Genomic DNA, 27,240 nt, shown 5'->3' with positions numbered 1-27,240 from the left:
CACTTCTTTGATTAAAAAAAAGCCTGTTTAGCATGTGCACCAGTTAATGCATACTAGCAGGGGAAGCTGTGCAGCCAGTTATATATGCTAACACTTTACAGCTGCCTGCAGGCAGCAGCTGAACATTTCATAGCATAATCAGATACAGAACGGTTGACCTACAATGAAACTAGAAACCATCATTTCTATAAAAAAGTGCTAACATAACTAAATGCTCACCTTAGGCTTTTTTGGCTGGTCCATTTTACTCAAAATGTCCTTTGCATGGGACTCCAGCGCAGCAAAACTGGAGGGTTTAGGAGGTGGTGATGACTCCTTTGCTGACTTTGCTTTCTTCTTTCCTCCTTCCTTGACCTTTGGCACCTTCGGAGGCTTGGGCGTCTTTGAAGGTTTGGGAGGCTTGGGTGGTTTAGGGGGTTTAGGGGGTTTTGAGCTTTTCTTTCTGGACTTCTCTCTGCTGGGTGAGGGGACATGTGCTGGAGACACGGCTTCTTCAGGCTCGGACTGGGTGGACAACGGTTCCTCAACTGGTACCTTAATTGGAGCTTCGCTTTTAATGGCTTTTGTTGTGTTCTGTAAAAGAAATCAAGGTCAACTTTTGACTTTGTAACCTGCCGTTAAACCTTCTGTGAGTTCATTAAACCTAAATTAGGATTTTGTTTTTATTATTTAACTTTATCACTGGTGTGATCATTTACAACACTTCAGAATGTAGTCACCTGGTACTGCACTTTATTTTCTACATAAAATTACCTGTCTCAGGGCTAAAACATCGACACAGACACACCTATGGGCAATTTAGAGTGACCAGTTAACCCAGCTCCACTAACTGCATGTCTTTGGACTGTGGGAGGAGAGAGAGAACCCACGCAAACACAGGGAGAAAATGCAAACTCAACACAGAAAGACCCCGGCCTGATGGTGGAATTGAACTCAGAACCTTCTTGCTGTGAGGCAACAGTCCTAAGCACTGTGCTGCCCAAAGCTTACAGCACCTGGGATTCCCAGGCGGTCCAGGTGCTCAGGAAGTGTCATTTGATCAACTTTAAAGTCTATATGTAATGTTCTAATTCATTTCAAAGTTTTATTATTCAGATACTGGATCTATAGATGATGTGTTGCTGACATAGGGATGTTTCATATTCCAACATGTTTTTTAAATGACAATAATTCCATGTTCCTCAATATTTTACTAGATATTAAGAGCAGGTCGTTTGCAGTGCTGTGCTCTGGTTTTCAGTGATGAACTATGTTGGATTGATGCAGGGCAGACTGTGATATCCTTGGTCACTGGTGGGTTTAAAATCTGAGACACTGTAAGAGAAAGATAGGACCCTCAAGTCTAAACTGAAACTTATGAGAGAATTTTAGATAGAACGAAAGTTTTATGAATACCAGAGGAGAAGCTTTTAAAATCCCATCTGTGTGAAGAGTGAGCAAACTCTCTGAATATTCGATGCATAAAGTTTGTGTGTCTTGCTGACCTTTAAAATGAAAGCTAATTTAAATAATGCTTCAAGGTAAATGCAAATATTAGTGTTCAGATGCTTTTTAATATGGCTGCTAAGTAGGAGGACTCGCTTGTAGAAGATGTCATTGATTTAAGTGTATCATGTTCTTTAGTAAAAACTGCAGAATTCCAGCTTTATACTGTCAAGAAGTTACAAAGCACCTGTAATGGCAAACGTAACATGAGTTTATATATATGTATAGGAGGATGTAGTTGTCTCTGCTACACCTGAACCTAGGGACCCCCACCTGGCAAATCCTACTTTAACCACTGGGCTAACTGTATGCTCAACTAAGAGATACAAACAAAACATAAAAACACATTCTTTCTATTCACCATTTGGTTGCAAACACAATGCCACTGTGTGTTGCAAGCTAATCTTTTAGTAACAAGTTATCTGAACAACAGCTATTCATAGCACTAACATGGTATTTAATGCTAGATAAGCTAGCTAACATTTAGCTATCAGCTAAATGTTAGCTAACATTTAGCTGATAGCTAAATGTTAGCTGTTGGCTAAATGTTAGCTGCTAAGATTTGGTTTGCTTTTTGTTGCTACCACATGTAACAAAAGAATAATTTTTTGCCAAAAGAAAGTTCCAATTTTAAAAGTAAAGAAAAATTTAGTAAAGTATTTTTTATCATTGAGATTAGCGGAAAGACGAGGGCTTCATAATCTACAGAACATCAGCCTTCTTTGATGGCAATAAAATGTTAATTTTTCTGCAAATCTGACATTTGAGAGTTTATGGAGAGGCCTAAGTGGAAAGGGTTAATTTGCAAAAACCAAATATGAATATTAAGCTTTTTGATTAGCAAAAATAAGGCATCGTCATCTAGACAAACCTCTATGGTTTCCTATATGTCATAATATGAAACATTAATTTCTCCTGGAGCCAAAAAACTATGAAATTACCACCTAGAAATAAAAATACCTCTGACAATCTGATCTCTTTGGCAAGATCCTTAATGAGTTGTGATGGCTTCATGTTCTCTGGAAGCTCATCTTCATGTTCCAGGAGAGCCTGTTACAAAAAACAAAACAAATACAAAAAAAGTTTCTAAGAAAATAGACAGATACATGACACTAGATACACTCTATTTTGTATTTAGTTGCCTCCATACCTGCTTTTTAGTCCAGGCTCTAAAGGCTCCATTGATGATTTTGGCACCATGTATCAGGTATGGAGCTGGCTGCTTATTCGCTTTATGTAAACCTACAGAGCAAAGAATGCAAATTTTATCACTGAGTGAATCGTGGCCTTTGCAGCTGGGACTACTGCAGTTAAAAAGGGCACAACGGACAGTGTAAATTCCCAGTGGTGGCGAGATTTACAGGATCTAACTGAAATAAGCCTTTGATCAACAGGAGAACAGCTGAGAGAAGATAAAGCTACTGCACTCCTCAGTGTACAGAAGAGGGACTCCCATCAACAGGGCGACTTTGTGTTTAGACAACACTGTCCTGTTACCTTAATTCAGACGTGCAGATCAACCCCAACACAGCCAAGCGGCATGTTAAAGCTCTTAAGGTGCAAGCCACCATCATCTTGCTGATTTACTCTGGATATTATCTTCTACTAGACCAGCTTTTCATGACTCACAATCCCTATTTATCTCACGCTGAGCCTAGCGCAGCTCTGTGTGAAACAAGCCTCTCCCTTTAAGGCCACCGTTTCTGTAAACCGACTTTCCTGTGACTGGCTGCCCCTCACAAACAAAGAACTAGTGGGTGGGGCTTCTGAGATTACCATATTGGGGTGTATTTCCTATCTTTGAGGAGAGCAGAAAATCACTGCCTGAGAGAGCCGTCTGAAGGATTACATGCAAATACACTGAACTCATTATTTGAAGCCACGTTCAATATGTGTGTCCACGACTGAACCGTATACTACATATGACAGAAAATAAGGAAAAGCATAATAGGTGGCTTTTCAAAAGAATAATGGCATATTAATGACAGAGCTTTATAGTTTGGAGGTGGCGTGCACCACACAAAATCACAATCTGGTTTTAACACATGAACATACACAGAAAATGCTGGAAACATAAACAGTTGGGCCACGCCAGCTGAAGGGAGTTTAAACACAGGCTTGTAATGGAGCAAGTGATTCTAGCTGGGCCAAACCTTTTGAAGCTAATCATCTGTGAACTCTGCGATTCACCGATTTAATGACTGAAATAATATTAGAGCATCCAGCTCCTCATCTGCGCTGCAGACATGCAGCCACATGCTGAATGTGCAGCCCAGAAAAAAAGATGCATTTCTGACAGTGTTTGTGTTTTCTCCGCATTCACGCATTCCTCTGGAGAAATATCGAGTGAAACGAGGATGAGTGTTTACATTAGAGTACCACACGCAAAGCCGGAGTCTATAACTACACCGACGCGATTTGAGACTTCACCTTTGAATCGTTCGAGGAGGTGTCGCCCCACATACCAGCACGCCGTCTCAAAGTTGGGGAAAGGAGTGAGAGTTTTGACCTTTAGCCGTTTTTCAATTTCATATGCCCTGAGGAAGATAAAAAAAAGGTTTCAGCTAAACATCATCACGGATTACTAACAAAGGATGGAATTCACAAAGTACTTCCAAAGAGGGAGAATTCATAAACAGAATTGGTGGAATTTGGAGCAGGAAAGAATTGGAAACTACTGAATAATATCAACCGAGGCCTTTAAGGTCACACTAGATCACCACAGGAATGTCTGCAGGAGGCACAGTGGATCACGTTATAACCCAGTGCACTAAAAACAAGCGTAAAGAATGAATGTGTGTGAAAAGGAAGGTGCCCAAACCTCATCTGCATCTCCACACTGAGGTTGTGGACAAAGTGTCCAGAGAACGCCAGACAGTCGACAGGTGTCAGTATTGCATTGATCCAACCTGAAGGAACCAGATGAGACAAGATAATCATCCAGTATTTACAAGAATAACATCAATGCAGCATTCTGAATGCAAACAACAACATTTCTTGCATTTTTATTGTTAAGGAAGTATTACCTGTATACTAGTGCTGTCAGCGCTAATCTCGCTAAAATGACGTTAATGCCATAACCGCATCAACGCGGCAAATCTCTGTTAGTGAGTTAACGCAGATCGCCCTGTGGGAGGGGCTGCATGGCGCTAACGTGTTAACGAGCTAAACGCGCTGATGCGTTGATGCCGTGCAGCCCCTCGCACGGGGCGAGCCACGTTAACTTGCTAACAGAGATTTGCCGCGTTAATGCGTCTGTGGCGTTAACGTCATTTTAACGAGATTAACGCTGACAGCACCAGTATATGCATGTTTTATGACTAGCCACATGCGATCTGTCCTCTCTGGTTTTAAGACAAGATAAGGCTAAAATAAGAGAGTCCAATTTTAGGCTACGTGGAAAAAATATCGGTCACTGCAGTTCAGTATCAGATCAGACCAAGTAACAAGTCCTAAACAATGTGAAAAGGAGAAGCTGCTGAAAGTGGACTGCAAAGCAGCTTGCAGTTTACTTTGTGAAGTGCACCTTCTGAGAAATGTAACTACACGTCGGGGCTGACACAGTCTGCAACTACTGTGATCGGCCTGTTCTGGACCACTGAGTCCTCTTGTGCATTTCCAAATACTTTTTTTGAATTCATCAGTGAGAGAACAACAATAATCGCTTCAGTATAAAGAACAATAATCACAGCATCGATACAAGAATCACAACTGTCAGCAGATTCCTAGAGGGAGAAGAGATGTGAGGGAGTGTACAAAGAGCTGAAAAACCTGAGGGACAATTATATTTGCTTCTGGGGAAAAAACAAAAAACCCCGAAGATACAGGCTCTACAAAGATTCCCCGCACAAGTGTAAATCAGGCCAACGTCATACATGATGCACCAGCTGAAGATAACAGCTGAGCTATGAGTAAAAAGGGGCTCATACTGACTATCTTATTAGCTGTTACTTAGCACTTAGCTAAGTTAGCTTCTTTTCCCACATGTTTGCACTGATTAGGAGATGCTCTGTATCTCATTTTACATCTGTATAGTGACAATAAAGGCATTCTACTCTATTCTATTCTAGCTGCTGCTCAGGAAGAAGAGCAGGTCGTCAGCAGATCAGAAGGTCGGTTGCTTGACGCTCAGCTACACCTCAAACTACCCTTGGGAAAGAAAAAAAACTGGCAGGCATGTCCGCATTGGCCTTCGTGCTGACCGTCTGATGATAAAATTTACATCACTGAGACCAAAGTGGACTCACGGACACGGGAAGTGTGATTCCTGCTTGTGATTGAGTCAACGAGGCTTCTGTCTGTCCCATTCATTCATGAGAACAGGAAAAGAGCGAAACATGTTCAGCTAGACTCATGAGAGGAGACCAGCTCTGACCTGATGGGATGAACAGGGACTGGCCTTGCTTCAATGTGCATTTGTAACACTTGTCCACCTGGTCAGCAAAGAACATTTCGCTGTGATTGGACGACGACCTCCAGCGCTCGTACAGAGACAGGTTGGCCGAGGTGGGCTTAATGAGGAAGAAGATCTTTTCTCCCTGCAAACATAATCACAATTTCCAGCGTCATCGCCATCATATGAGCAAAGGAGTGAAATAAATTCCGTGTTTCCTGTCAAAGCCTCAGAATCAGTGCCGAATATATTTTGACTTCCCATCATCCCGACACACTTCTCTAACCTTGAGAACGTGGTACCAGACAGAGGCGCCACCGCACTCGATGTGGAAGTCTGTGTAGCTGTCTTTAACACAGATTAGACAGTATTTGGTGACTTTTGGCTTCCCGAGCAGAGCGTCATCGGGCCAGTAGTTTTCTACCCAAGATAACCGCCGCACAATCTGTGGACTCTCCACTATGCTGTTCATCCTGTCCCAGACAAACAGAAAAAGAAATTAGCACTGTGAGTTTTCCATGCAGCAGGCATCTTTAGAAGCCAGATCTCATTTTTCAAACATTGCCTTCAGGCAGAGAGCTAGTACCTCGTGTCAGAGAACTCCAGGTTGATGATGTTTAATACTTTCTTTCTGTTTGTGCTGTAGTAATAGTCGACAAACTCTTTGAGCTTCATCTCGCTGTCTGTCTGCTTCGTGACATCCACCACATCCACGCTGACATCGGGACCTGAGACAAAGGCCAGGGGTGAGGAAGACACAATAAAACGAGCTGAAGGTAGAGTAACCACCTACAGGCTAAACATTTTCATTAGGCGGAAAACTGTTTAACAGAAAATGTCTGCAGCACAGAGAAGACAAGAAGAACACGCGCGCCCCCTACTGAAGCGCAGAGAGCATTGTACAGCTTTTTGTTTAATCATGTCATTTGTTTTAGTTTTAGGTCATCGACTAAAACAAATGACATTAGTCATTCGTTGTGCCAACATTTCCCTCTCATATTCACACACGTGCTGCATTTTAAAGCCACAGCTGGTGTTGGCTTCAATCGTGTTTGTAAATGAAGATGCTCTTATGACTGTTAAAACAGGGGATCTGCACGCTTTGTAAAATGTTAAGAGTAGAAGATCTAATGTCAGCAAACGAAACTTTTCTCAGCAGTGAAAAACGCAGAATTACAGCAAAAAACATTTATAATATTAACATGGATCTCTTCCAATAATAATATGCATCTCCATCCAACAACAAGAAGCCAAATCACATTAAATTTTCTCAAAAGATAATAATCACAATGTTTCATGCAGTGAACTGTTTTGAACGTTTGGAAACAGCAGGTTTGAATGGCTAACAAATGCTATGAGCTACGCTTCAAGACGTGTGTTCTTCAGTTAAAGTGAGTGAAATTCCAGTATTCTTTAGCTGTTACTTAGCACTTAGCTAAGTTAGCTGTTCATTACACCAAAGACAGCTGGCTAACATTAGCTGACAACTTAGCAGTCCACCTTCTTGTTCAAATGTCAATTCTGACATGTGTAACCTGGTGTCAGCTGAAAGGTTAACGCTCAGCCTACACGTTCAATATCATTATTACTGTTAAATTACCTTTAATGTTACTACACTACAGTTTTTTGTTTGCATATTTTTGTTTTGTTTCTCTTTCCCATTTGGTTTTAATCAAGTATTTTGCAAGTACTCACAGTAAGCTTTGTGTTTTCGTTCTCCTTCATGGACTTGCATGTACTTGTCCTGGGCTGTTAGATATCTTTACTTATAATTCTTTTATATGACTTTCAGGACATACTGCAGTATGTCAGCAAGAGCAGATAAAGTAGTAACAAACAGATGCTGTTGTAATGCACCAGCAGCAGTGGCTGACGTTAGAAAAGTAATAGAAAGAGCAATAGCGGCTGCCTCAGTAGAAGTAACTGTGAATGCAGTGGTTGTTATAGAAGGATTAGTACTAGCTTCAGTTATAGTACTGCACTGAAAAAAAGGCCATGTTGGATTTACTTGATTCAATAGTGGACACTGGTTGCACACAAACGTTTTGCTTTGGCAGAAACTTAAACAACTGAGTTAAATCAACTCAACTTATTCATAGTCAATAAACCTGTGCATTTTGTGTTCATGAAACGTGATTGAAACATGTTTAGATGAAGTAAGTTGAGCTCTTGGAATATTTTAATCCTTCACAATTTTGTCATTTTATTTCAACACTATTCAATAACCTTTACCACAGTACTACTTGATCTCTTAAATACTACATGTTGACTTCATATTACATAATGTTCAACAAAGTCTAGAGCATAGGTGTCAAACTCTGGCGCGTGGGCCAAATTTGGCCCGCAGCCTAATTACATTTGGCCCGCGAAGCCATACCAAATTCCTATTAGAGCTGGCCTACTGGTATTATACAGCTAATATATATATTGTTTAGTATTAAGCTTTGGTTGATCCATATTCAGTTTTTCAGCAAAATGTGTTTGAGTTCATAAGAAAAGATTCATTCTTATATCTGGAGGAATAAATATATTTCAATAAATATTAACGTTAGCCCGCGACTTTGTTCCAGTTTTGAATTTTGGCCCACTGTGTATTTGAGTTTGACACCCCTGGTCTAGAGTCTGGTTAACATGAAAGTTGAATGGGTCTACAACAACTAACATCCTCCTATCATTATCCTGGTTGCAGGGGGGCTAGGTTACGAGGCATGGTACACACTGGACAGCTCACCAGTCAATCACATAGAGACAAACAACCGTTCGCATTAACATTTATGGTGAATTTAGAATCACCAATCAACCTAAGCTAACTCTTGTAACTGCATGACTTTTAACTGTGGGAGGACACCAGAATACCCAGAGAGAAATCAGTGCAAACTAGCCATATTGTGGATTTGAACCCAGGACCTTATTACTGTGAGGCAACAGCGCTAACCACCATGTCACCAATCCAGGCTGGACATAAGTAGGAAAGCTATGATTTCAAGGCTTGATGCAGAATTTTCTGTACGTTTTTGTCCTTGACATGTTAAAACACAATAAAAAGCAATAGCATACACGTTCTGTGTGTGTGTGTGTGTAGTTGTCTGCCTCTTGTAACTCTAGTGATTTTCTCCAAAAGTTGATTCTGTTCATCTGGACGTAGCGTTTTGTGGGAGAAACATTTCGTCACTCATCCCACAGAATGCTACGTCCAGATGAACAGAATCAACTTTTGGAGATTTACTTTCCTGGATGACTGAGAATGCATCAAGACGTTCTAGTGATTTTCCTGCAGTTTGAAATCTCATGTGATCTTGTTAATGTTCATGAGTCCAGCAACTAACCACTCTTACTAGATTGTATCAGGTCATCTCAACAAGAACAAATTAAGTTGTTGAATTTCGTACAGATCCTACATGATTTAATTACGTTCAAGATAGAAACATGAAAATTTTGTGTTCAAATTACAAGGTAGACTTTTTTTAATGTAACAACCACCCAATTTACTTCTTTCGGTTTACCAAAAAAAGTAGAGGCAGCTGTTCGACTTGACTGAGATGGATGCCTTCCTCAAACCACGATCCAAAGCGTGCAAGACTGAAATCCCTTGCAGTGTCGCAAGATTTAACATTGCTATATTATTGACTTACTTCACTCGAACATGATATGAACAATTTAATCTTCCCGCTCTGCATATTATGTAGTTTCTACACTATATAGTTACACTTAACTTTAAACCATGAGGCAATTGTGTTAAATACACGCAAGATGCTTACATAAATCCAAGAGCTGGCCAATCCCTTTTTTTCAGTGTGTATGGTTTGGTGACAGATGTTCTTACCAACATAGTTCTCCACATCACTGATGTAGAAGGTGGGGGCGGGCATGGACATGCCCAAACCGTCTTTCTTCTGAACCAGGATTGGTTCATTGAAGCCGTTCTCCTCCAGGTAATCCATGGTCAGCTGACTGCCACTGAGCTTCACCACTATGTCATCAGCACTAATAAGCACACACAGCCAGATGAGGAGAGAACATCCTTAATGTGCTCTAAGCTGAAGAAACAGAATCACATCTGAGCTCTATGTGAGCAGCATGTGACACTATCTGAAAGCAGGTCTTTGAAATGTTACCAGGCAGTGCCCCCTAGTGGAGTTATTCAAACCCGGAACAATACACGCAATATTCCTTCATCAGTTTGAGTCATAAATATGATCACTTCAATTATAAAGAAAGCTTTACGTTCACCATTTTATCTCATATTATTTAAGTCGAGCCACATATTTACAACACCACCTGAGCACAACACATCTGATGGTCTCAAACACATTAAAGCAAGAAAGTCAATTTGTTCTTTACAATAAACTGTACCAGGTGATGGTCTTATGAAGCTGTGGTTAAAATAAACATGACACACACTGATTTGTTTACACTTTTCACATTGCAAAATCCCATGTGTGATGTTTTATAGTATGAATGCCTGGGTCAGTAGGGGTGTGGCCAGATACAGTCAAGCAATCAATTCAATTCTGTTTTATTTATGCAGCGCTAAATCACAACAACAGTCACCTCAAGGCACTTTATATTGTAAGGTAGACCCTACAACAATACATACAGAGAAAAACCCAACAATCATATGACCCCCTATGAGCAGCACTTTGGCGACAGTGGGAAGGAAAAACTCCCTTTTAACATGAAGAAACCTCCGACAGCACCAGACTCATCTGGTTTTAAGTTTTCATTTTCTTTTTCATCTCTTAACGTCGACCAGCTGGTTTCACAGTTTCACTTCTAACCCTCCTTATGGAACTGTCAAGACTGACTTTTCATTTTGTCTGTTTAACAAAGTGTAACCCAAAATAAATTTAAAAGATACAAAAAAAGAACTCACAGAGGCCTAAAGTTTTCTTACTGTAGAGGAAGAACATGAAAAAAGGAACTGTAATGCGATTGTTCTCATGTAAGGAGTTGTTCTGTGTTTTTACCTCGGAAACGTTCTGCTGCGGAGCTCCTTGATGAAGACCTGACTGCCGTTCTGAACAGCTTTGATATCTGTGCTTTGGCCTGTGTCATGTTTGCTCCAGTTCTTTTTCTTTTTCACTAGAGAGCAAACAGAAAGAATCAGTCAGAACTTGACAGCAATCAAATCTAAATTGTTCCAGCAAATGAGAAGATGTGGAATGATCACACCACAGCGAATTTCAATCATTTGAATCAGTGCAACTCCTCACATGTGGATTTGCCGTGGGTCTTCTCGCAGTTTGGACAGTGATAAATATCGATGTCTGGAGCATCGTCTTCATCAACATCGACGCAGCTGAAATGAGAGAGGAAATACTTTTTAATGGCGAGGAACAGCCTTCTGCACATGAACTAAAGTAAAAGTGTGATTGGCTGTGGCCAATGGCTGTGAGGAAAAAGTTTGGGTAGATTATTCATCTTGGAAATGTAAATTTTAAGAATTAGGATTAAATCATCCTAATTCCAAAAATGAAGTACAATTTCAACAACTGGTCTGTTCTTCCACATTATAAAAAACTGCTTGTGCAGCAAATTTAGCTTTCAGCGTTTTCAACTGTAAAAAAAGAGAAGACGGGATAAAATAAATAGTAAATTAAAAAGGAAATTTTTTGCTATTTCATGAGATGTTAACATTAAAAAATGCCAGAATTCCTGATTATTTATCTATTACATACTTAGGTCTATGTGAGGTCATGACATCTCATGGTGGCGTCTTTTTCAGTAAAAAGACTAAAAGTGAAAAAACAGTTAAAAGTAAAAAATTTGAAGCTGCCTTTTGAAAAAACCTGATTACTAAATTACTGAAAAATATTCAAAACTTTTCTTCTGGCTCTTTAACAGCATATGCATATAAATCGATTTTGTATACGTCTACAATAGAATTTGTAGTGACAGAGGAGGAAAGAAAAATCTACACTCCAGCGTGGTCACCAACCAAAGAACATCAGCATGGTCCTTTGAAGTGATGCATGGTCTACGCTGACAGACAGCAGAGGGCCATCAAGACCTCAGGACAGGAACATGTATCAGTAGCCTATAAATATCCATCTACACAGATGCAGACGCAGTCTATATTGTAGCTCTGTGGTTTGTAGCACGACTGTAGTAAAAGGAAATGTTGGTTGAATTAGCACAAGGGCAAACTGCTAGTCGTGAGAAAATGACTGTTGCTGTTGCAAAAGTTGCACTTTTGAAGTGAAGAAAAAAACAAGAGTTTTGCAGCTCAAATGCAGCAAAGGAAAAATCACCAAAACTGAAAGATATTTCAAGACAGCATTAGTGTGGTTTGTTATGATGACAGTGATGCGCAGCTCTTCCCTTCTCTCTCTAACTCCTGCAAGTCCAAATTCCTCCCGTTTGGAGCCGCTGTTCTCAAACTCGGTGAACTGGGAGTTTCTACACAATGTATTCTTTTGACTCTTTGTGGGAGCTCCACAGCTTTACTACCAGGCCCTCTCACATCCACTGAAGTCACACAGAAGAGTGGGTGGGTGTGTTTGGACAGAGGGACACATGGCTCTTCATGACATTTTCACATCAGTGGCTTTAAATCCATACTAAATGTGAAAAGTGCACAATTTTCAGTAACAAAGGAAATTATCGACACGTCTCACAGTGACAGACTGAATTCACACTCATGTTACCTGTTGCTGCCTCAGTTTACAAAGTGATTGTAACAGAGCAGGATGTATTTTTAAACCTGGGTCAGGTCTGAGCTACACCAAAGTTCTTTCATCTCTTTGTGAGTGCTGTATTTGAGCAGTTCTGAAACTGACTTTGACCTTTTACCCTCCTGTGTGAGGCACAGCATTGATGCTTACAATATCATTCTTCATTTTACCACAGGTTCACACAATTCAGTGCACAGTATGTATCTCACTGTGGTCAAGTGTATACTTAATATAGAATATAAGACAACAAGGATTCCTGTGTAGTAGGGCTGGGCGATATGGCCTAAAATCCATATTGAGGTATAATTTGAAGCATGTGCGGTAACGATATATATCGTGATATATTCTTTTCTTCTATATACCATATTTTCCGCACTATAAGGCGCACTTACAATTCTTTAATTTTCTCAAAAATCGACAGTGCGCCTTATTTATGAATTCTGGTTGTGCTTACTGACCTCAAACCGACTCTATGTGGTACATGGCGCTCAAAAATCTATCTAAAACTGTTTTAGTACGACTTTGCTAAGCTACGAAGCTGCACCGATTGATGGATTGTCAGAGCATGACAGCTATCGCAGTCTCGCAGAGTAATCTGGGTCCAAAACGCCATCCACTTCAGGTCCCAAAGTCTAACGAACACTGCTGCATCACTGAGAGTTAAAAACTGTCTACATTCTTTCATCTTTAATAAAATCATCAGCGTTGCTGCTTTACCAGGTTTAACAATTAAGTTTAACATCCAGGCATCCATGAAAACAGAATTTATTAAATTTAACAGAGTTAGAAGTTAGCAGGAAGTTAGCTCGCTAGTTTCCACCTAAACATGACATACCATGTTCTGACTGAGAGATTTCTGAAAAGATTAAACGTACAGCTCTGCTATCACTTCCAACATAAAAGAAGACAGAAAAATAAACAGCAGTGACTTTTTTAGGGTTACTGAAGTTGGGCTAGCTGCTATATAATGTTGTGCTACGTGATTGCTAGCAACACAGCTATGTTAGCATAACATAAACACAGTGAAGCTGGAGGATGAACACTAACTTTTTTCCACTCGATAAAAGTTAACGTGAGGGTTCCTGATGGTTAGAGACAAATGCAATCGCATGGCAGGATGCTGTAAACGGACCAAACTTCAGTCAGGAGAACAACTGAGATAATCCATCCACAATACGAGGTTAGTCATTAATATACTGCAACAACATGGGAATAGAGCAGCTGCCAGAGAATTCAACATTAATGAATCAAAGGTAGGGAAGTGGAGGAAGTGCAGTTTTTGGCTTTTCTCATATTCCAAAACGTGTTTCGTCTCTTTGCTTTTACTGTCGCCCGGCATTATTTGGAGATGATATTGTTTGCAGCCGCTGCAATGCTTTCGGCCAAAACAGGCGCAAAAACAGGCGCAGCTTGATGACACCATCAACCCCTACTGTGTAGTGTGATTAATGCAAAGCTATTTTAGTACAAACCTACTAAGGTTGGGCAATATGTAAAATTTTGCAGCCAACAATCGTCAGTCCAATAGCCGACGATAGGTCATATAGTCGCGCACGCGCAGACTTTTCGATGGGCAGAGCAATGTAATCATGCATGGACTTTGTGCGTTTAGAACACAGAAGTCCAAACATGGACAAACTAATTACCAAATTGCACACTGGAGGAGAAATGGACTGTTATCTCAGCGAGATGGTCATAGATGGAGAAGACAATCAACTGGTTTGGTGGAAAATGAAAAACGTTTCCCATTGATGTCACACATGGCACCAAAATATCTGCGTGTACCAGCAACAAGCACACTTTCAGAACGCGTCTTCAACACCGCTGGTAATGTTGTTAACCACCTGTGCACACTGCTAAAACCTGAGAAAGTAAACATGCTTGATTTCCTGTCAAAGAATTCATGCATTTTGTTTGGAGGGAATATTTTACCTTCTTTTCTTGTTTGTTTCAGTAATAATGTAGCTACTTTTTGGATTATTTATTTATTTATTTATTTATTTGAGATGCGCCAAATCGCACAAAAGACTTATGTTTACGTTGGAGTTTTTTTTTAATGTTTGCTGGAAGAGACATTTTGATTTTTAGCTAATTTGTTGTTTGGTCGAGTGTGTGTCGAGTGACAGATACGTTTTTATTTAAATAAAAGGCTTTTTTTCTGAACATAGGCTACTGCTGTTCTTTTTTCTGTTATGAGTTTGAGTAAATGAATCACTGCTGCATTTGAGTGCACTCCGAGGAGGGTGCCGTTAAAACAGCGCTATTATTTATTTCTGTTGACTGCTTCTGTTGGCTTCAACCAACATTATCAAAAAAATTACTCATGGACAAATAAATAAATAAATGGCCCTTGTAAAAACTATCAACGACAGGGCAGCCCATCAACGATAGTTGATATATTTGTCCAATTGCCCAACCTTAAAACCTACAATAAGCAAACTGGAAATGAGCATAGGGTTCAGTAAAATACTATATGAGCTGCTTCTTATAAAGTGCTTTTCTACTCTACCTGAGCACTCAATACAATATGCCTCAGTCACCCTTTCACAATAGAACTTTTTTCTATGCTTTCAAACTGATATTCATGCACATTCACTTGGGGTTAGTATTTTGCCCAAGGATATTTGGCATGCAGTCAAGGATCAAACCACCAATGTTCCAACTAGGAAGCAACGTGCTCTACCTCTTGAGCTACAGCCACTTGTTATCAAAGTCCCAGACAAGTGAAATGTGTAAGCATTTAAATGGTTAGTAAGAAGAAAAAGACGGTTAGATAAAGAAATACAAAATAATACATTCGTTTATGATTATTTTGTCATGACTTTTTTTTAGTATAACAAACAAAAGCGAGCTACTTTACAATGAACTACACTCTTGAAGAGGGGTGTCCTGGCACAGATTCCAATCCAGCACACTGGAATTGGAAAACGTGAGCATGAATGGCATAAATTTTGGATGTTTCCTACTGATAAGGACCTGACACATGGCCATTCATAAAAGATGAAAGTAATTAAGTTTTAAACAATTAAATAACAGAAACATTACTGGGTTTTATACAGCCCACATGAGACCAAAGCAGGGTGTATGTGGTTCAAGACTAGTTTGACATCCCCATTCTACACACTTTGCTCTTCTGAGTTGCAGAGTAACCTTAAGAAATCAAGCTGAACATATTTAAAAAGCCAGTGATATTCATTTTCTGAATACAAAATGCTTCCTCTCTGTTGTCTTAGTCTTATATATCTTCTAATACCAATAAACTTTTGGACATCTTACTTTATGTGTAATACAGAATGTAGCTCTAGACCCAGCAGTCTTAGCTAATTATAGGCCAATCTCCAACCTTCCTTTCATATCAAACATCCTTGAAAGAGTAGTTGTCAAACAGCTAACAGATCATCTGCAGAGGCTTATTTGGAGAGTTTCAGTCAGGTTTCAGAGCTCAGCACAGCACAGAAACAGCTTTAGTGAAGGTTACAAATGATCTTCTTATGGCCTCTGACAGTGGACTCATCTCTGTGCTTGTCCTGCTAGACCTCAGTGCTGCGTTCGATACTGTCGACCATAATATCCTATTAGAGCGATTAGAGCACGCTGTAGGCATTACAGGTACTGCGCTGCAATCTAATAGACTCCAATTTGTTAGTTATGGAGTTCCACAGGGTTCAGTGCTAGGACCAATTCTGTTTATATTATACACAATTCCCTTAGACACTATTATTAGAAGGCAGAGCATACATTTCTACTGCTATGCAGATGACGCCCAACTTTAACTACTGTAATTCATTATTATCAAAAGTCCTAAAAACTCACTGAAAAGCCTTCAATTAATCCAAAATGCTGCAGCAAGAGTCCTGACAGGGACTAGAAGGAGAGAGCAGATTTCTCCTGTTTTGGCTTCCCTTCATTGGCTTCCTGTTAAATCCAGAATTGAATTCAAAATCCTGCTCCTCACATACAAGGTCTTGAATAGGAAGGCCCCGTCTTATCTTAATATCCATATCACCCTATTAGAGCTGCAGTCTGCTCTCAGACTGCAGCTTTACTTGTGATTCCTACTATATTTAACGGTAGAATTATAGGCATAGCTTGCAGCTGTCAGAGCACTCTTCCAGGTTCCAGGTTCCAATTTGGATTCAGGAGACAGACACTGTCTCTTTACTTTTAAGATCAGGCTTAAAACTTTCCTTTTTGCTAGAGGATATAGTTAGGGCTGGATCAGGTGACTGTGAATCCTCCCTTATTATGCGGGAATTGGTCTAGGCTGTTGGGGATTCCATTGAGTGTTTCTTCTCCAGTCACCTTTCTCACTATGTGTTTATACACCTCTCTGCATTTAAATATTAATTAATTATTTAATCATTCATCGTTGGCTCTCTTCCACAGCATGTCTTTTGTTCTGTCTCCCTCCCCACACAGAGCACAGCTTTAAATGTTCTGCCACCTGCATGCTCAGCAAATTTCCTCAGGCTTTTATTGTGAAGCAGTTGCAGGATGTGTTGAATTCGGCTTGTGTTATGTGCAAGACTTGCTGACAACTGTTTCTGTACTATGCAAGTCCCCATACATCCAGCTATGTAAAGCCGGTGAGCTTTAGTCCTGTTTGAACTCTCTGTTTAGCTTTAATAGTGCATTTATTTTACCACAGTCAATCCAGCAGTAAGAAGTTCATATAAACCTATTGTACAGCAACTCCCCAGGACCCAGTGTGGTCAAAGGGGGCCTTCCCCTGTGGCTAGTGTGGGAATGACACATAATGCAACTGTGGTTCTAAGCAATGACCACACCAAAACCATGGTTTTAGTTAAAGCTTTAACACAGTCAACGCCAGGACGCACTGATGAAGCCATTCTGTGAAAGAAGACGTTATATCATAAAGCAAACGTTTACAGGTGGCATGTTCTTGAAATCAAGTCTCGATCACCAGCTCGCAGAATCTGTTTTCTTACAGTACATCAAAATATATAAACATATATTTTTATTAGGTAAAGTGTCTGGCGCTGTGAGGATAACATCTATCTAATAAGCAAAAAAAGGTTTTGTATCTTGTTCCATATAATACGTCACACTGAACATCGTCCAACAAAGTGCAGATTTGCTGCAGGGCATGTTTTCAATAAGTTAAACAAAGCTCAAAGTCATCAAAACCTGCTTTTAGTGTTGAGACTTGTTTGCTCTGAGGAAGATTGCAACCATTTGGACTAGGGCTGAACGATATATCGCATTTGCGATAACGGCACAACTCCCGGCACATCATTTTCAGATCACCGCGGAGTTTCGCTGCTCGGGTTAAACGTAATATATAAGTCACTTAGACAACCTAAAAATGTTATTGTTGGGCTTTTTTCAGTGTTTTGTTTGTTCGTGAGTAAATCGGTTTGGCTGAGATTAAAGTTATTAGATTAGATAAAATAAAACTTTATTAATCCCCCGGGTGGGTTCCTCCTTGGTTTTCACACAGCTGACTAAACGTCAAAGAGAAAACTTATTAAACAGAAGTATGAGACAGTCGAGAATTTACGCCAGTGTCTGGTTATATTTTAGATAGCAAGAGGCAGACGGCCGAGTTTATTAAACTCCACCGAGACAGCGGTGACGCTAATCAGAACTAGACCGTCCAATTTCACGCCTTTAAATTTTAAAGGCGTGTTTGTGTGTGTGTTTATACAATTGCTATTATGTTTGCACTTTATGTGTAATGTTACTGACTGCAGAGATCAGTAAGATGTGTGTATTTTTTATTTATTAGTTTTATTTATTTAATATTATTTTTTAATTGAATGACTGTCTAGTAGTTCACAGATGTCGAAAAACTGAGTGTGGTAAAGCCACTGATTTTTTTTATGTATATTTCTGCAATCTGCACATTGTACTGACTTTCATTTTAATGTTTACACCAGGGTTCCTTGTCAGCACTTTATGCTCAGATGTTTGTAAGCTAAAAATAAACTATTGTGTATGTTCAAATATACTGTTGTGATTGAAGAAGTTAAATAAAAATGTCAGTCATCAATTCATGCATCACCTCATGTCATCATAACAGAGGTCTGTCTTCCAGGAAAGAACAGTTTAAAATTAATGTAATATAGTATTGGCCATACTATATGATGTATTGCTTGTCTTTGTTTAATAATACAGAAGACAAAGACCTTAAAAAATAATCGCATATCACATCGCAATTGCAATATTGGGGCAAAAAATCGCAATTAGATTATTTTCCATAATCGTTCAGCCCTAATTTGGACACCAGTTTAGCTTACTGGGTCAGCAGGCTGCTACCACATGACCAGAGTCTGACCCAGCGCTGCGTCTTCCCAACTATCTCTCTCCGCTTTCCTGTCTATCTCCATTGTTCCCACCCAATAAAGGCAAAATGCCCCCCCCCCCCCCCCCCCCCCCCAAAAAAAGGATTAAAAAGTTTCAATCATTTAAAAAAAAGTGAAAGAGATGGTTTTCAAGGGCATTGGAGGGCTGTGTAGTCAGTGTGTGCCAGGGCAGGGAGCAATGATTAAATACGATAAGTACATGTATAAACAATCATGTTGGCTAATAAGTAATTGCTATTAATTCATCAGATTTCAAAAAGCTGCCAGATAATTGCTAAATTATCAAGTTGCCATACATTCTTTCTTTAATTTATAATGTTACTTTATGCTGAAGACTGCTGAAGCTCCTAACTCATTTCAATGCTCGGTGTTCAATGACAATAAAGATCTAATCAGAAAATGTTTTTTAAAAAGTGGGGAAATAATTATTTGATGTCCTGCTGAATTTGTGAATTTGCTCACTTACAAAGAAATGAACAGTCTACTTTTTATTGTGGCTTTATTTGAATGGAGAGAGACAAAATATCCGCTTAAAAATCCATAAAAAAACACATTACATAAAAGTTATAAAATGATTTGTATGTCATTAAGTGAAAAAGGTATTTGAGTAATTGGTGAAAAAAACATTGTTGGCAAGAACAACAGTAAGAACGTCTTGTAGTTGGTCATCAGGCTTCTACACGTCTGTGGAAGGATTTCGCTGCTCTCCTCCTGCGTTAGACTCTCGAAATCCTTTAGGTTGCTTGGCTGCTGCTTGGCAACTCAAAGCTTCAACTCCCTCCATAGACTGTCTATAGGATTGAGGTCTGCAGACTAGCTACGCCACTCTGTGACCTTAATGTGCTTCTTCTTTAGCCACTCCTTTATTGCCTTGGTAGTACCCATCTACGACCCATCTTCAGTGCAGAGGGAAGGAGGTGCACGTCCAGGACTGAATACTACATTGACTCGTCCACTGACTTCTTAATGCGGTGAAGTCATCCTGTACCCTAAACAGAAAAACAGCCCCAAAGCACTTGACAGTAGGTATAGTGTTCTTTACATCATACTCTGCTTTTCTCTTCTTCCAAAGCTGATGGGCTGAGTTAGTTTCATCTAACCACTTCATTCATAGCACTGAATCATTGAAATGTTCACTGGCACAGGTTCACAGGTGTGTACATGGGCCTTCTTGAGTGAGGGGAGCCTTGCATGCACCGAGAGACTTCAGTCCATCCTCATGAGGCAAGATCTTGTATGGCACTCCAGACTGAGGGTCATTTCATATTTCTTCCACTGTCAAATAATCGCACCAGCAGTTGTCACCTTCTCACCAAGCGTCGTGCTTCCAGGCTCGTGCAGGTCTACATCTTGTCCCTGATGTCCTTTGATAGCTCTTTGGTCTTGAGCTGGTGGTGGAGAGGTTGGAATGGAAGAAATTGATTCTGTGGACAGGTGTGCTTTATACACATCAGCTGAGATCAGGAGTATCTGTAATTGATTGATTGATTGTAATCTGTGTCCCCATGTGGCATACACCCAATCCTGTGGGATCAAATACTTATTTCACTCAATTGCATGAAAATCGATTTATAACTTCGTGACATGTTTGTTCTGGATGTTTGGTTGCTAGTCTGTCTCTTTCCATTAAAATGACATTACTATAAAATTTGAGACTGTTTGTAAGTGACCAAACTTGCAAAGCTGTTTCCCCCACTGTAAACACAAACACATGATTTCCTGATTTTCATGATTTCCTGATTTCTTTCCATATTTGTTAAGATTGTCATACTAATTTAAACATGCGCACAACGATAACACAAGTAAATACAAAATGCATTTTAAAGGAAAAATGATATCCAAATCTACCAGGTCCTGTGTGATAAAGTAAATGCCTTACATATATCTAATCACCATTGATAGCGAGAACTCTAATCAAGCATTTGCATTGACTGGCAATGAGTCTTTCACAACGCTTTGCCTCACTTTTCTTTGTAGAATTTGTTTAATTCAGCCACATTGGAGGGTTTTCAAGCATAAAGGACCTATTTAAGGTCATGGCAAAGCATGTCGACAGGACTTAAGTTGGACTTTTACTAAGCCACTGTGTATTTTGGATCTTTGTCCTGCTGCACAACCCAGTTGTGCTTGAGCTGATGACATTCTCCTTCTAGATTTTCTGGTAAAGAGCAGAACACATGGATCTATTAGTTACGGCAAGTTGTCCAGATCCTGAAGCAGCGAAGCAGCTTCAGACCATCACACTACCACCACTATGACTGATAGGATGTTCGCATGATGTTAATAATAATCATAATAATGGATTGCATTTATAGCGCTTTTTGGGGCCCTCAAAAAGCACTATAGTGGAATTGCAATGCGCTTTGCAATTCCACTATTCCTTCACTCTCACATACTGGTGGAGGCAGCTACAGTTGTAGCCACAGCTGCCCTGGGGCAGACTGACAGAAGCGAGGCTGCCATATAGTGCCATGGGCCCCCCTGGCCATCACCAGTAGGCGGCAGGTGAAGTGTCTCGCCCAAAGACACAACGACCGAGACTGTCCGAACCTTCCGGTTACAAGACGAGCTGCCAACTCTTTGAGCCACGATCGCCCCATGTTCTTTTATGAAATGCTCTGTTAGTTTTATGCCAAACATCTAAAACCTGAACTTTTGTCTTTTCACTCCACTGACACTAACTGAGGTAACTGACCTTCTGGATGAGCTGTCGATACACTCATGGAGTAATTCTGGTAGGCCAAAAACACACATGTGTCACGGATGTTCCTGCTGATTGCTTTGCTACTTGTTTAAACACACTTTAAATAGACAAAGTTCAACATTGTCCAAACAAATACACTGTGTGCATTTTAGTGGCTATATGAAACCACTAATTATCTTCCCTGTTAAACAATTCATGTTTTAAATGTCGCTCAGTTATGTAACACTTCGCGCTGTGTGTAACTTTGCAAACGCACACAGTGTCAGATTAGTTTTGTCTGCTAGCTAACCCCAGCAGTGCTAGCAGTCCTAGCCTTGGCTTCTTCAGTGCTGGTGTCCACACATCTTTGTGAAGAATGTGGTTACACCTGGTTTCAGTTGCTTGGTTTTATTCCAGTTTGACAGCCGTTCGTTAAAGTAGAATAGAATAGCGCCAGTTAAGACGGCTGTCCTCTGTTTACTTTCCCTCTGCGCATTTACAACTTCACTACACCATGAAAATGCAGAGCATGGTTAATGCCAGTGTTTCACTCATTCACATGCATTAACTCACCGTGGCTGCTGGTCAACGCACAAATTCAACGTAAAGAACGTTTTTGTTACTAATTACCACAAGCATAAAGTGAATTCATGCAGCGCCAAAATAACTGCAAACATCAAGTGGGAAGAACAATTGCTCAAAATTGTAATAAGGTAATATATAATATGTATTACAGTATTAGTTTAAACATTATTTACCAATACCTGATAACAAGTCATATCACAGCCATGTTCAAACACTATTCTCTTGAAATACATATTAACATGTTGTATTTTAATAAAGAATTATCCAGATATATTTGGTTAAGACAGCTTTTGTTACAATTTGACGGACTTTAAATACATAAATGTTGTAGTTAAGCAACATATCAGTTGTTTTGGAAAGGAATGGCCTTGTATAGCATTTTTCAGTCTTGCTGACTCAGAATGTCACAACATCAAACATTTTGTAGTCAGCGCCAGTACGAAGAGAATTAGATGATTTCAGCCATAATTATTTATTAAAATGTGATTTAAGCCACTGACATGGTGTTGGTAGACCATTTGTTTAAACATTATACTCAGTTGACAGAACATAGACTGAGATGTTAGGATGACTGACAGGCAGCCTACTGACAATCCTATAAGACATAACATTAGTTACGTCATGTTAGCTTCAGCATATATAATGTTAACCACTGCAAACATTTTAGCCTTTGGATCATAACTGATTTTACAACAGCAATGACAAGTGTCTCAGACAAAGTGGTAAAATGTATTTCATGATAACAACACAAACTACTTCCTGATATAACTCTTACAGCCCTTCTTATCAATAAATCAGGGCTGTAAGAGTTGTTGTGGCAGCTGCACTAGTTGCGATCTTCAGCTTATAGTTTTTGCTGTTCGATGTGTTGTTTTTTCTGTGCTGGTGGGCATGTTGCATTTTCAGAATTTTGGTATTCTTTTATTCTACGTGAACACCCGTCCAGCTCACATCCACGGGTAAGAAGATCCATGGATGGGCAGAGTGCAAACATACAAACTAAGCAGAAAGGACCTAGCTGAGGTCTGAACCAGTTATTTTCACTGTAACAACGTGTTCTAAATCCTTATTTTTACTTTTTTTTCCTTTTATCTAACAACTGATCACCACCTCCTGAGAAAAATATTCCAACTACTGCTTTTTGGATAAGCCATCACCAGCTAGCTTTGTCACTAATTGTGGGTTTATTGTAGGTTATTTGCTGAAAACAGCTGCTTGCTTTTTGTATCAAAGGTTGATAAGTGCAGTGAGACTGAAGCCAGGTGGTAAACTGAGCTCCCACGAGTATTAATAATGAACTAAAACAGACTAAAGCAGCCTTCCTCAATAAAGACACTTTGATTATAAGGTTGATTTTTATTTTTAAAAGAAGTTGCCATTTTAAAAATGCAACAAGTCCGAGGCTAACTCACTTGGTTTTGTTCATTTAACATGAAGATAAAACAGAAATGTACAGTGAAAACCAGACAGTGTGGTTTTAGGAGCAGTTAGCGTTTGAACTGTTTCCTGATCAACAACAGCTGGGTGCCATGACTGCAAGCAGCATCTCCAAAGCGCTGTCCTGAACACTGCAGTGACTCAACTGTGGCCCAAACCAAAATGACTACAGGATATAAAAACGAATGCATAAAGGTTGTAGGAAAGTAGAGTGTTGTCAGACATGGCAAAGCTAGGCTGCTGCAGCTCTTTGTAGAACGATTGTTTCTGACTCTAACAGCCAATGTATATGTGATACCCATACATGTATGGATCACCATGTGTATAAGTCCCAGAGGATTCAGTGATCACTTAGATGATAATGATTAGATTTTGTTCACGTTTCTGTTACATCACATCATCATGTGTGGACTCATGCTAAGACTGTGAATCATAATTATATTGATGATACATGTGAACTTAACACATCCGCTCCTAACAGCTGAACATGTACATGAATATTATTTTAAAATGCAAGTATTTATCAGTGGTCTAATATTAATTTGAGAAGAAATTCATTACTCGGTCCAACATTTGTTAAATTTTTTTTAAGGGAACCTGATGTTAGTAACCTGATTTATTCCTCATGATGGTCCACCTCAGGGGCCTGAATAATTGGAGCGCCAATGTACGGTGTGTGCAAATCCACTTTAAATATACTTATGGTTTGAAAAATGCAGTTGCTCTATTTTTTATCAGGATCACAAACTTACAGAATGTGACAGGTAAGTGAAAATGTGTGATGCAGGTAATAACACAAGCAGAAATACGATGTTCGGGGGGAGAAACAACATGTATTTTGCTGGTGGTTTGGCTTGTAGGTCTTGGACTATTGCCATGCCTTAATTCTCGAATGATTTAGACAGTGTGATACAGACAGCGGGCAGCCGGCCGGCGGAGGAACATTAAAGGGTTAACGTTCAGGCGCGTAAATACTGTTCAATGCTCTGAAGGGCTTGTTCACCGAAAGAAACGCGATTAACAAATGACGGGTTAACAAAAAGACAGGCAGTGAGCAGCCGAACAGCTCTAAACACCCCAAAGCAAAGGCCAGTCCAGACACAGACTCGTGTAAGAACAGATATAACGACAGCAGGCAAAAACGAAAGGATGATAACTGGGATTTGGTTGAGACCATTACAGTGTGTGTACAGCAGGGAAAGTGATGAGCAGCGGCGGGCGATACGTTTCGCACTATACTCGGGGAGACGTATGAGCTAACAGTCGTAGTCTACACTAGTGACAAACCAGTCAAACCAATACTAATAATTATTTCCCCTCCGCTGCTGAAGCTTAGGACATCCAGCACGGGCTATTGTCAGCCATAGCTGCCGCCTGGCAGGAAGGCTGCGGGGCTGAGTTCGGGAAGCTCGGACTCGAGTCGTGATTTTCCACCGCGCTCGGTTAACACGGCCGGTGAAAACTGGAAGAGCGACTCGAATGTGACAATATTTCCCGGCAATAGGCACGAAATGTTGCCCTTAACGTGTCTGGAAGGACGAGCATTTGTCACAAAAATGAGCGGCGAGTTTGCGGAGGCTTCCCCCGCTGTCGTCCGCTCCTTACAACGGGAAGGCAGGCTGGGGCTATGCGGGGATGTTAAAGAGCCGTTAAGTGCAATTAATAGCCGAAGCTCACACCGAAATCCTCCCATTAACCACCGTATTTATTCCAATAAGGGAAATCTGTTTTGTGTTATTCGCGAAAAAATGTCACAACCCCGGTCGGCTATATATAACTCCGCCTTCTTCTTCTTCTCCAAGCGGCCTCTCTTCAGATGTAGACGGGCGACTGAGAGCCACAAAGCTGTCAAACGCAACCGAGACCTCGCCATTTTTGTTTGTTTCCCACAAATGCAAACCGCCCCAAAATACAGTACGGCGAACAATCGAGACTTACCTGCCGTGGAACCAGTCCTTGCAAGCATCGCACTCGATCATAAACTGGGTCACGTCGTAAGGTAATCTGCAGATGCAATATACTGGTACAGTCGCCATGTTCAATTCACAACTACGTCGGGATAGACTGGGGGGGCTGCAGGAGGAACAACGTCCTGCAAACAATATGATCCAATATGATCTTCCCCAGAAAAAAAGCCAGGGGCAGTCCCGCCGGACACATGAACCTAAGCGCACAGCTCCATCACGCCGCGGCCGGGCTGGCGTTTGTGCGGGGAGCTAGAAACGATGGAGGCTCGTCGTAGCAGGCTTTCCTCAAATGCATTATTATTGTTATTATTACTATGTGCATGCCCCCTGGTGACAGCGCGGCACCGAAGCGCTCATATTAGGAGCCACAAGAAAATGTAGTCTCGATGTCGCTGCGAGGTAAATAAATAAACAAATGTAAGTTACGTCAGGGAGCAGCTTTAGATCCGATGAATGAGCGTAAAGATCGATCTAAAATGGACTTGCGGATTTTTTTCCCCTGTGGTGGAACGCTCAAATGCCGAGAAATAAACGCTTTCTGTTCCCAGACAGTTTATTGTTAATCGATGAATACAATTTAAATGCCGCGTTCTTAGCCGCCATTAGGAAAGATATGATTGTTTAATTATTACATAATCTGTTATTACGAAATTACACACTATTTCCGTACATCATGATATCCTCTCTATAAATACAGTTGTTATTATTATTGTTGTTGTTATTATTATTACTACATTTCATGTATTTGGAATTTAATAATAATAATAATAATAATAATAATAATAATAATAATAATACAATCATAAAAATATTTCAACATCATCTCAGCAAAACAGAATCGAAATCAAATGTCACTTTGTAATAAGGTAGTTGAACTATAAGCTTGCAAGAACAGATGATTCCCTGTTGCATTCTTCACAAGTCCACTGCCCTTCCTGGCTGACTGATTATAAACCAGCATGAGGTTTTGTCCATGACACCAAATCTCAGTCTGCACCTTTTTATGTATTAAACAAGCCATTTTACAGTGGTGTGAAAAAAAGTTTTCTCTATGCAGCCTCACCTCTATGAAAGGAGAAGAAATTCACCCCCAATCAAACCATGTAATCTTCAGGGAAACTGCAAACGCTACAGTTAGCATGTTAAACATGTTACATTTAGAAAAAGACCAAACAACTATGGCTTGTCTGAAAGCCTTTTGTCTCTAAAGAAAACATGGCAACATGGCTTTGGTTTGCAAAGTTGCATCTGAAGAAACCAAAAGATTACTGAAATAATGTCCTTTGGATCGACAAGACCAAGGCGAAGAAGTTTGCCCAAAAACCCAACACAGCATATCAGCATAAATACTGCATACCATCTGTAAAGCACAGTGGTGGGGAGGGGTGATGATTTGAGCTTGTTGTGCAGCCACAGGAACTGGGTACCTTGAAGACATTGAGCTGACCATAAACTCCTCTGTTTACCAAGGTGCTTGAGCATCAAATATGAGGCCATCTGTCCAACACCTAAAGCTCGGTTGAAGCTGAGTCATGCAACAATACAGTGATGTCAAGCACAAATCTGCAACAGAATGGCTGGAAAACAAAAGAATCAAGGTGTTGCAGTCACCCAAAGTCAAGAACTGAAATGCTGTGATGGCACCCTAAGAGAGCGGTATATAAATGAATGCCATCAAACGTCAATGAAA

General features: G+C 40.2%; 1 protein-coding gene across 2 annotated transcripts in view; it reads right to left on the bottom strand.

The window, feature by feature from the left end:
* The window catches only part of phf2 (PHD finger protein 2), a 41,509-nt gene extending 15,564 nt beyond the window's left edge, over positions 1–25,945 (bottom strand). Inside the window, exons 1-12 of one of the 2 annotated variants that reach the window (XM_085405533.1) lie at positions 25,522–25,945; positions 11,092–11,177; positions 10,846–10,960; positions 9,702–9,862; positions 6,465–6,606; positions 6,165–6,351; positions 5,861–6,023; positions 4,307–4,394; positions 3,916–4,022; positions 2,636–2,727; positions 2,446–2,535; positions 220–573 (exon numbers count right to left, since the gene is read on the bottom strand). In XM_085405533.1, coding sequence (XP_085261659.1) covers positions 220–573; positions 2,446–2,535; positions 2,636–2,727; positions 3,916–4,022; positions 4,307–4,394; positions 5,861–6,023; positions 6,165–6,351; positions 6,465–6,606; positions 9,702–9,862; positions 10,846–10,960; positions 11,092–11,177; positions 25,522–25,619 — 1,683 coding nt within the window. In that variant the 5' untranslated portion in view covers positions 25,620–25,945. The remainder of the gene's footprint in view (positions 1–219; positions 574–2,445; positions 2,536–2,635; positions 2,728–3,915; positions 4,023–4,306; positions 4,395–5,860; positions 6,024–6,164; positions 6,352–6,464; positions 6,607–9,701; positions 9,863–10,845; positions 10,961–11,091; positions 11,178–25,521) is intronic. The other variant, XM_085405532.1, reaches the window with a different exon arrangement.
* Positions 25,946–27,240: the final 1,295 nt, after the last annotated feature.

Source organism: Rhamphochromis longiceps, linkage group LG5, assembly GCF_057381845.1.
Source record: "Rhamphochromis longiceps isolate RC_006_pf linkage group LG5, R_longiceps_female_GT1.1, whole genome shotgun sequence".
NCBI classification, from domain to species: domain Eukaryota; kingdom Metazoa; phylum Chordata; class Actinopteri; order Cichliformes; family Cichlidae; genus Rhamphochromis; species Rhamphochromis longiceps.
Note: the sequence above shows the minus strand (reverse complement) of the source record. Positions and strands in the feature narration are given on the sequence as shown.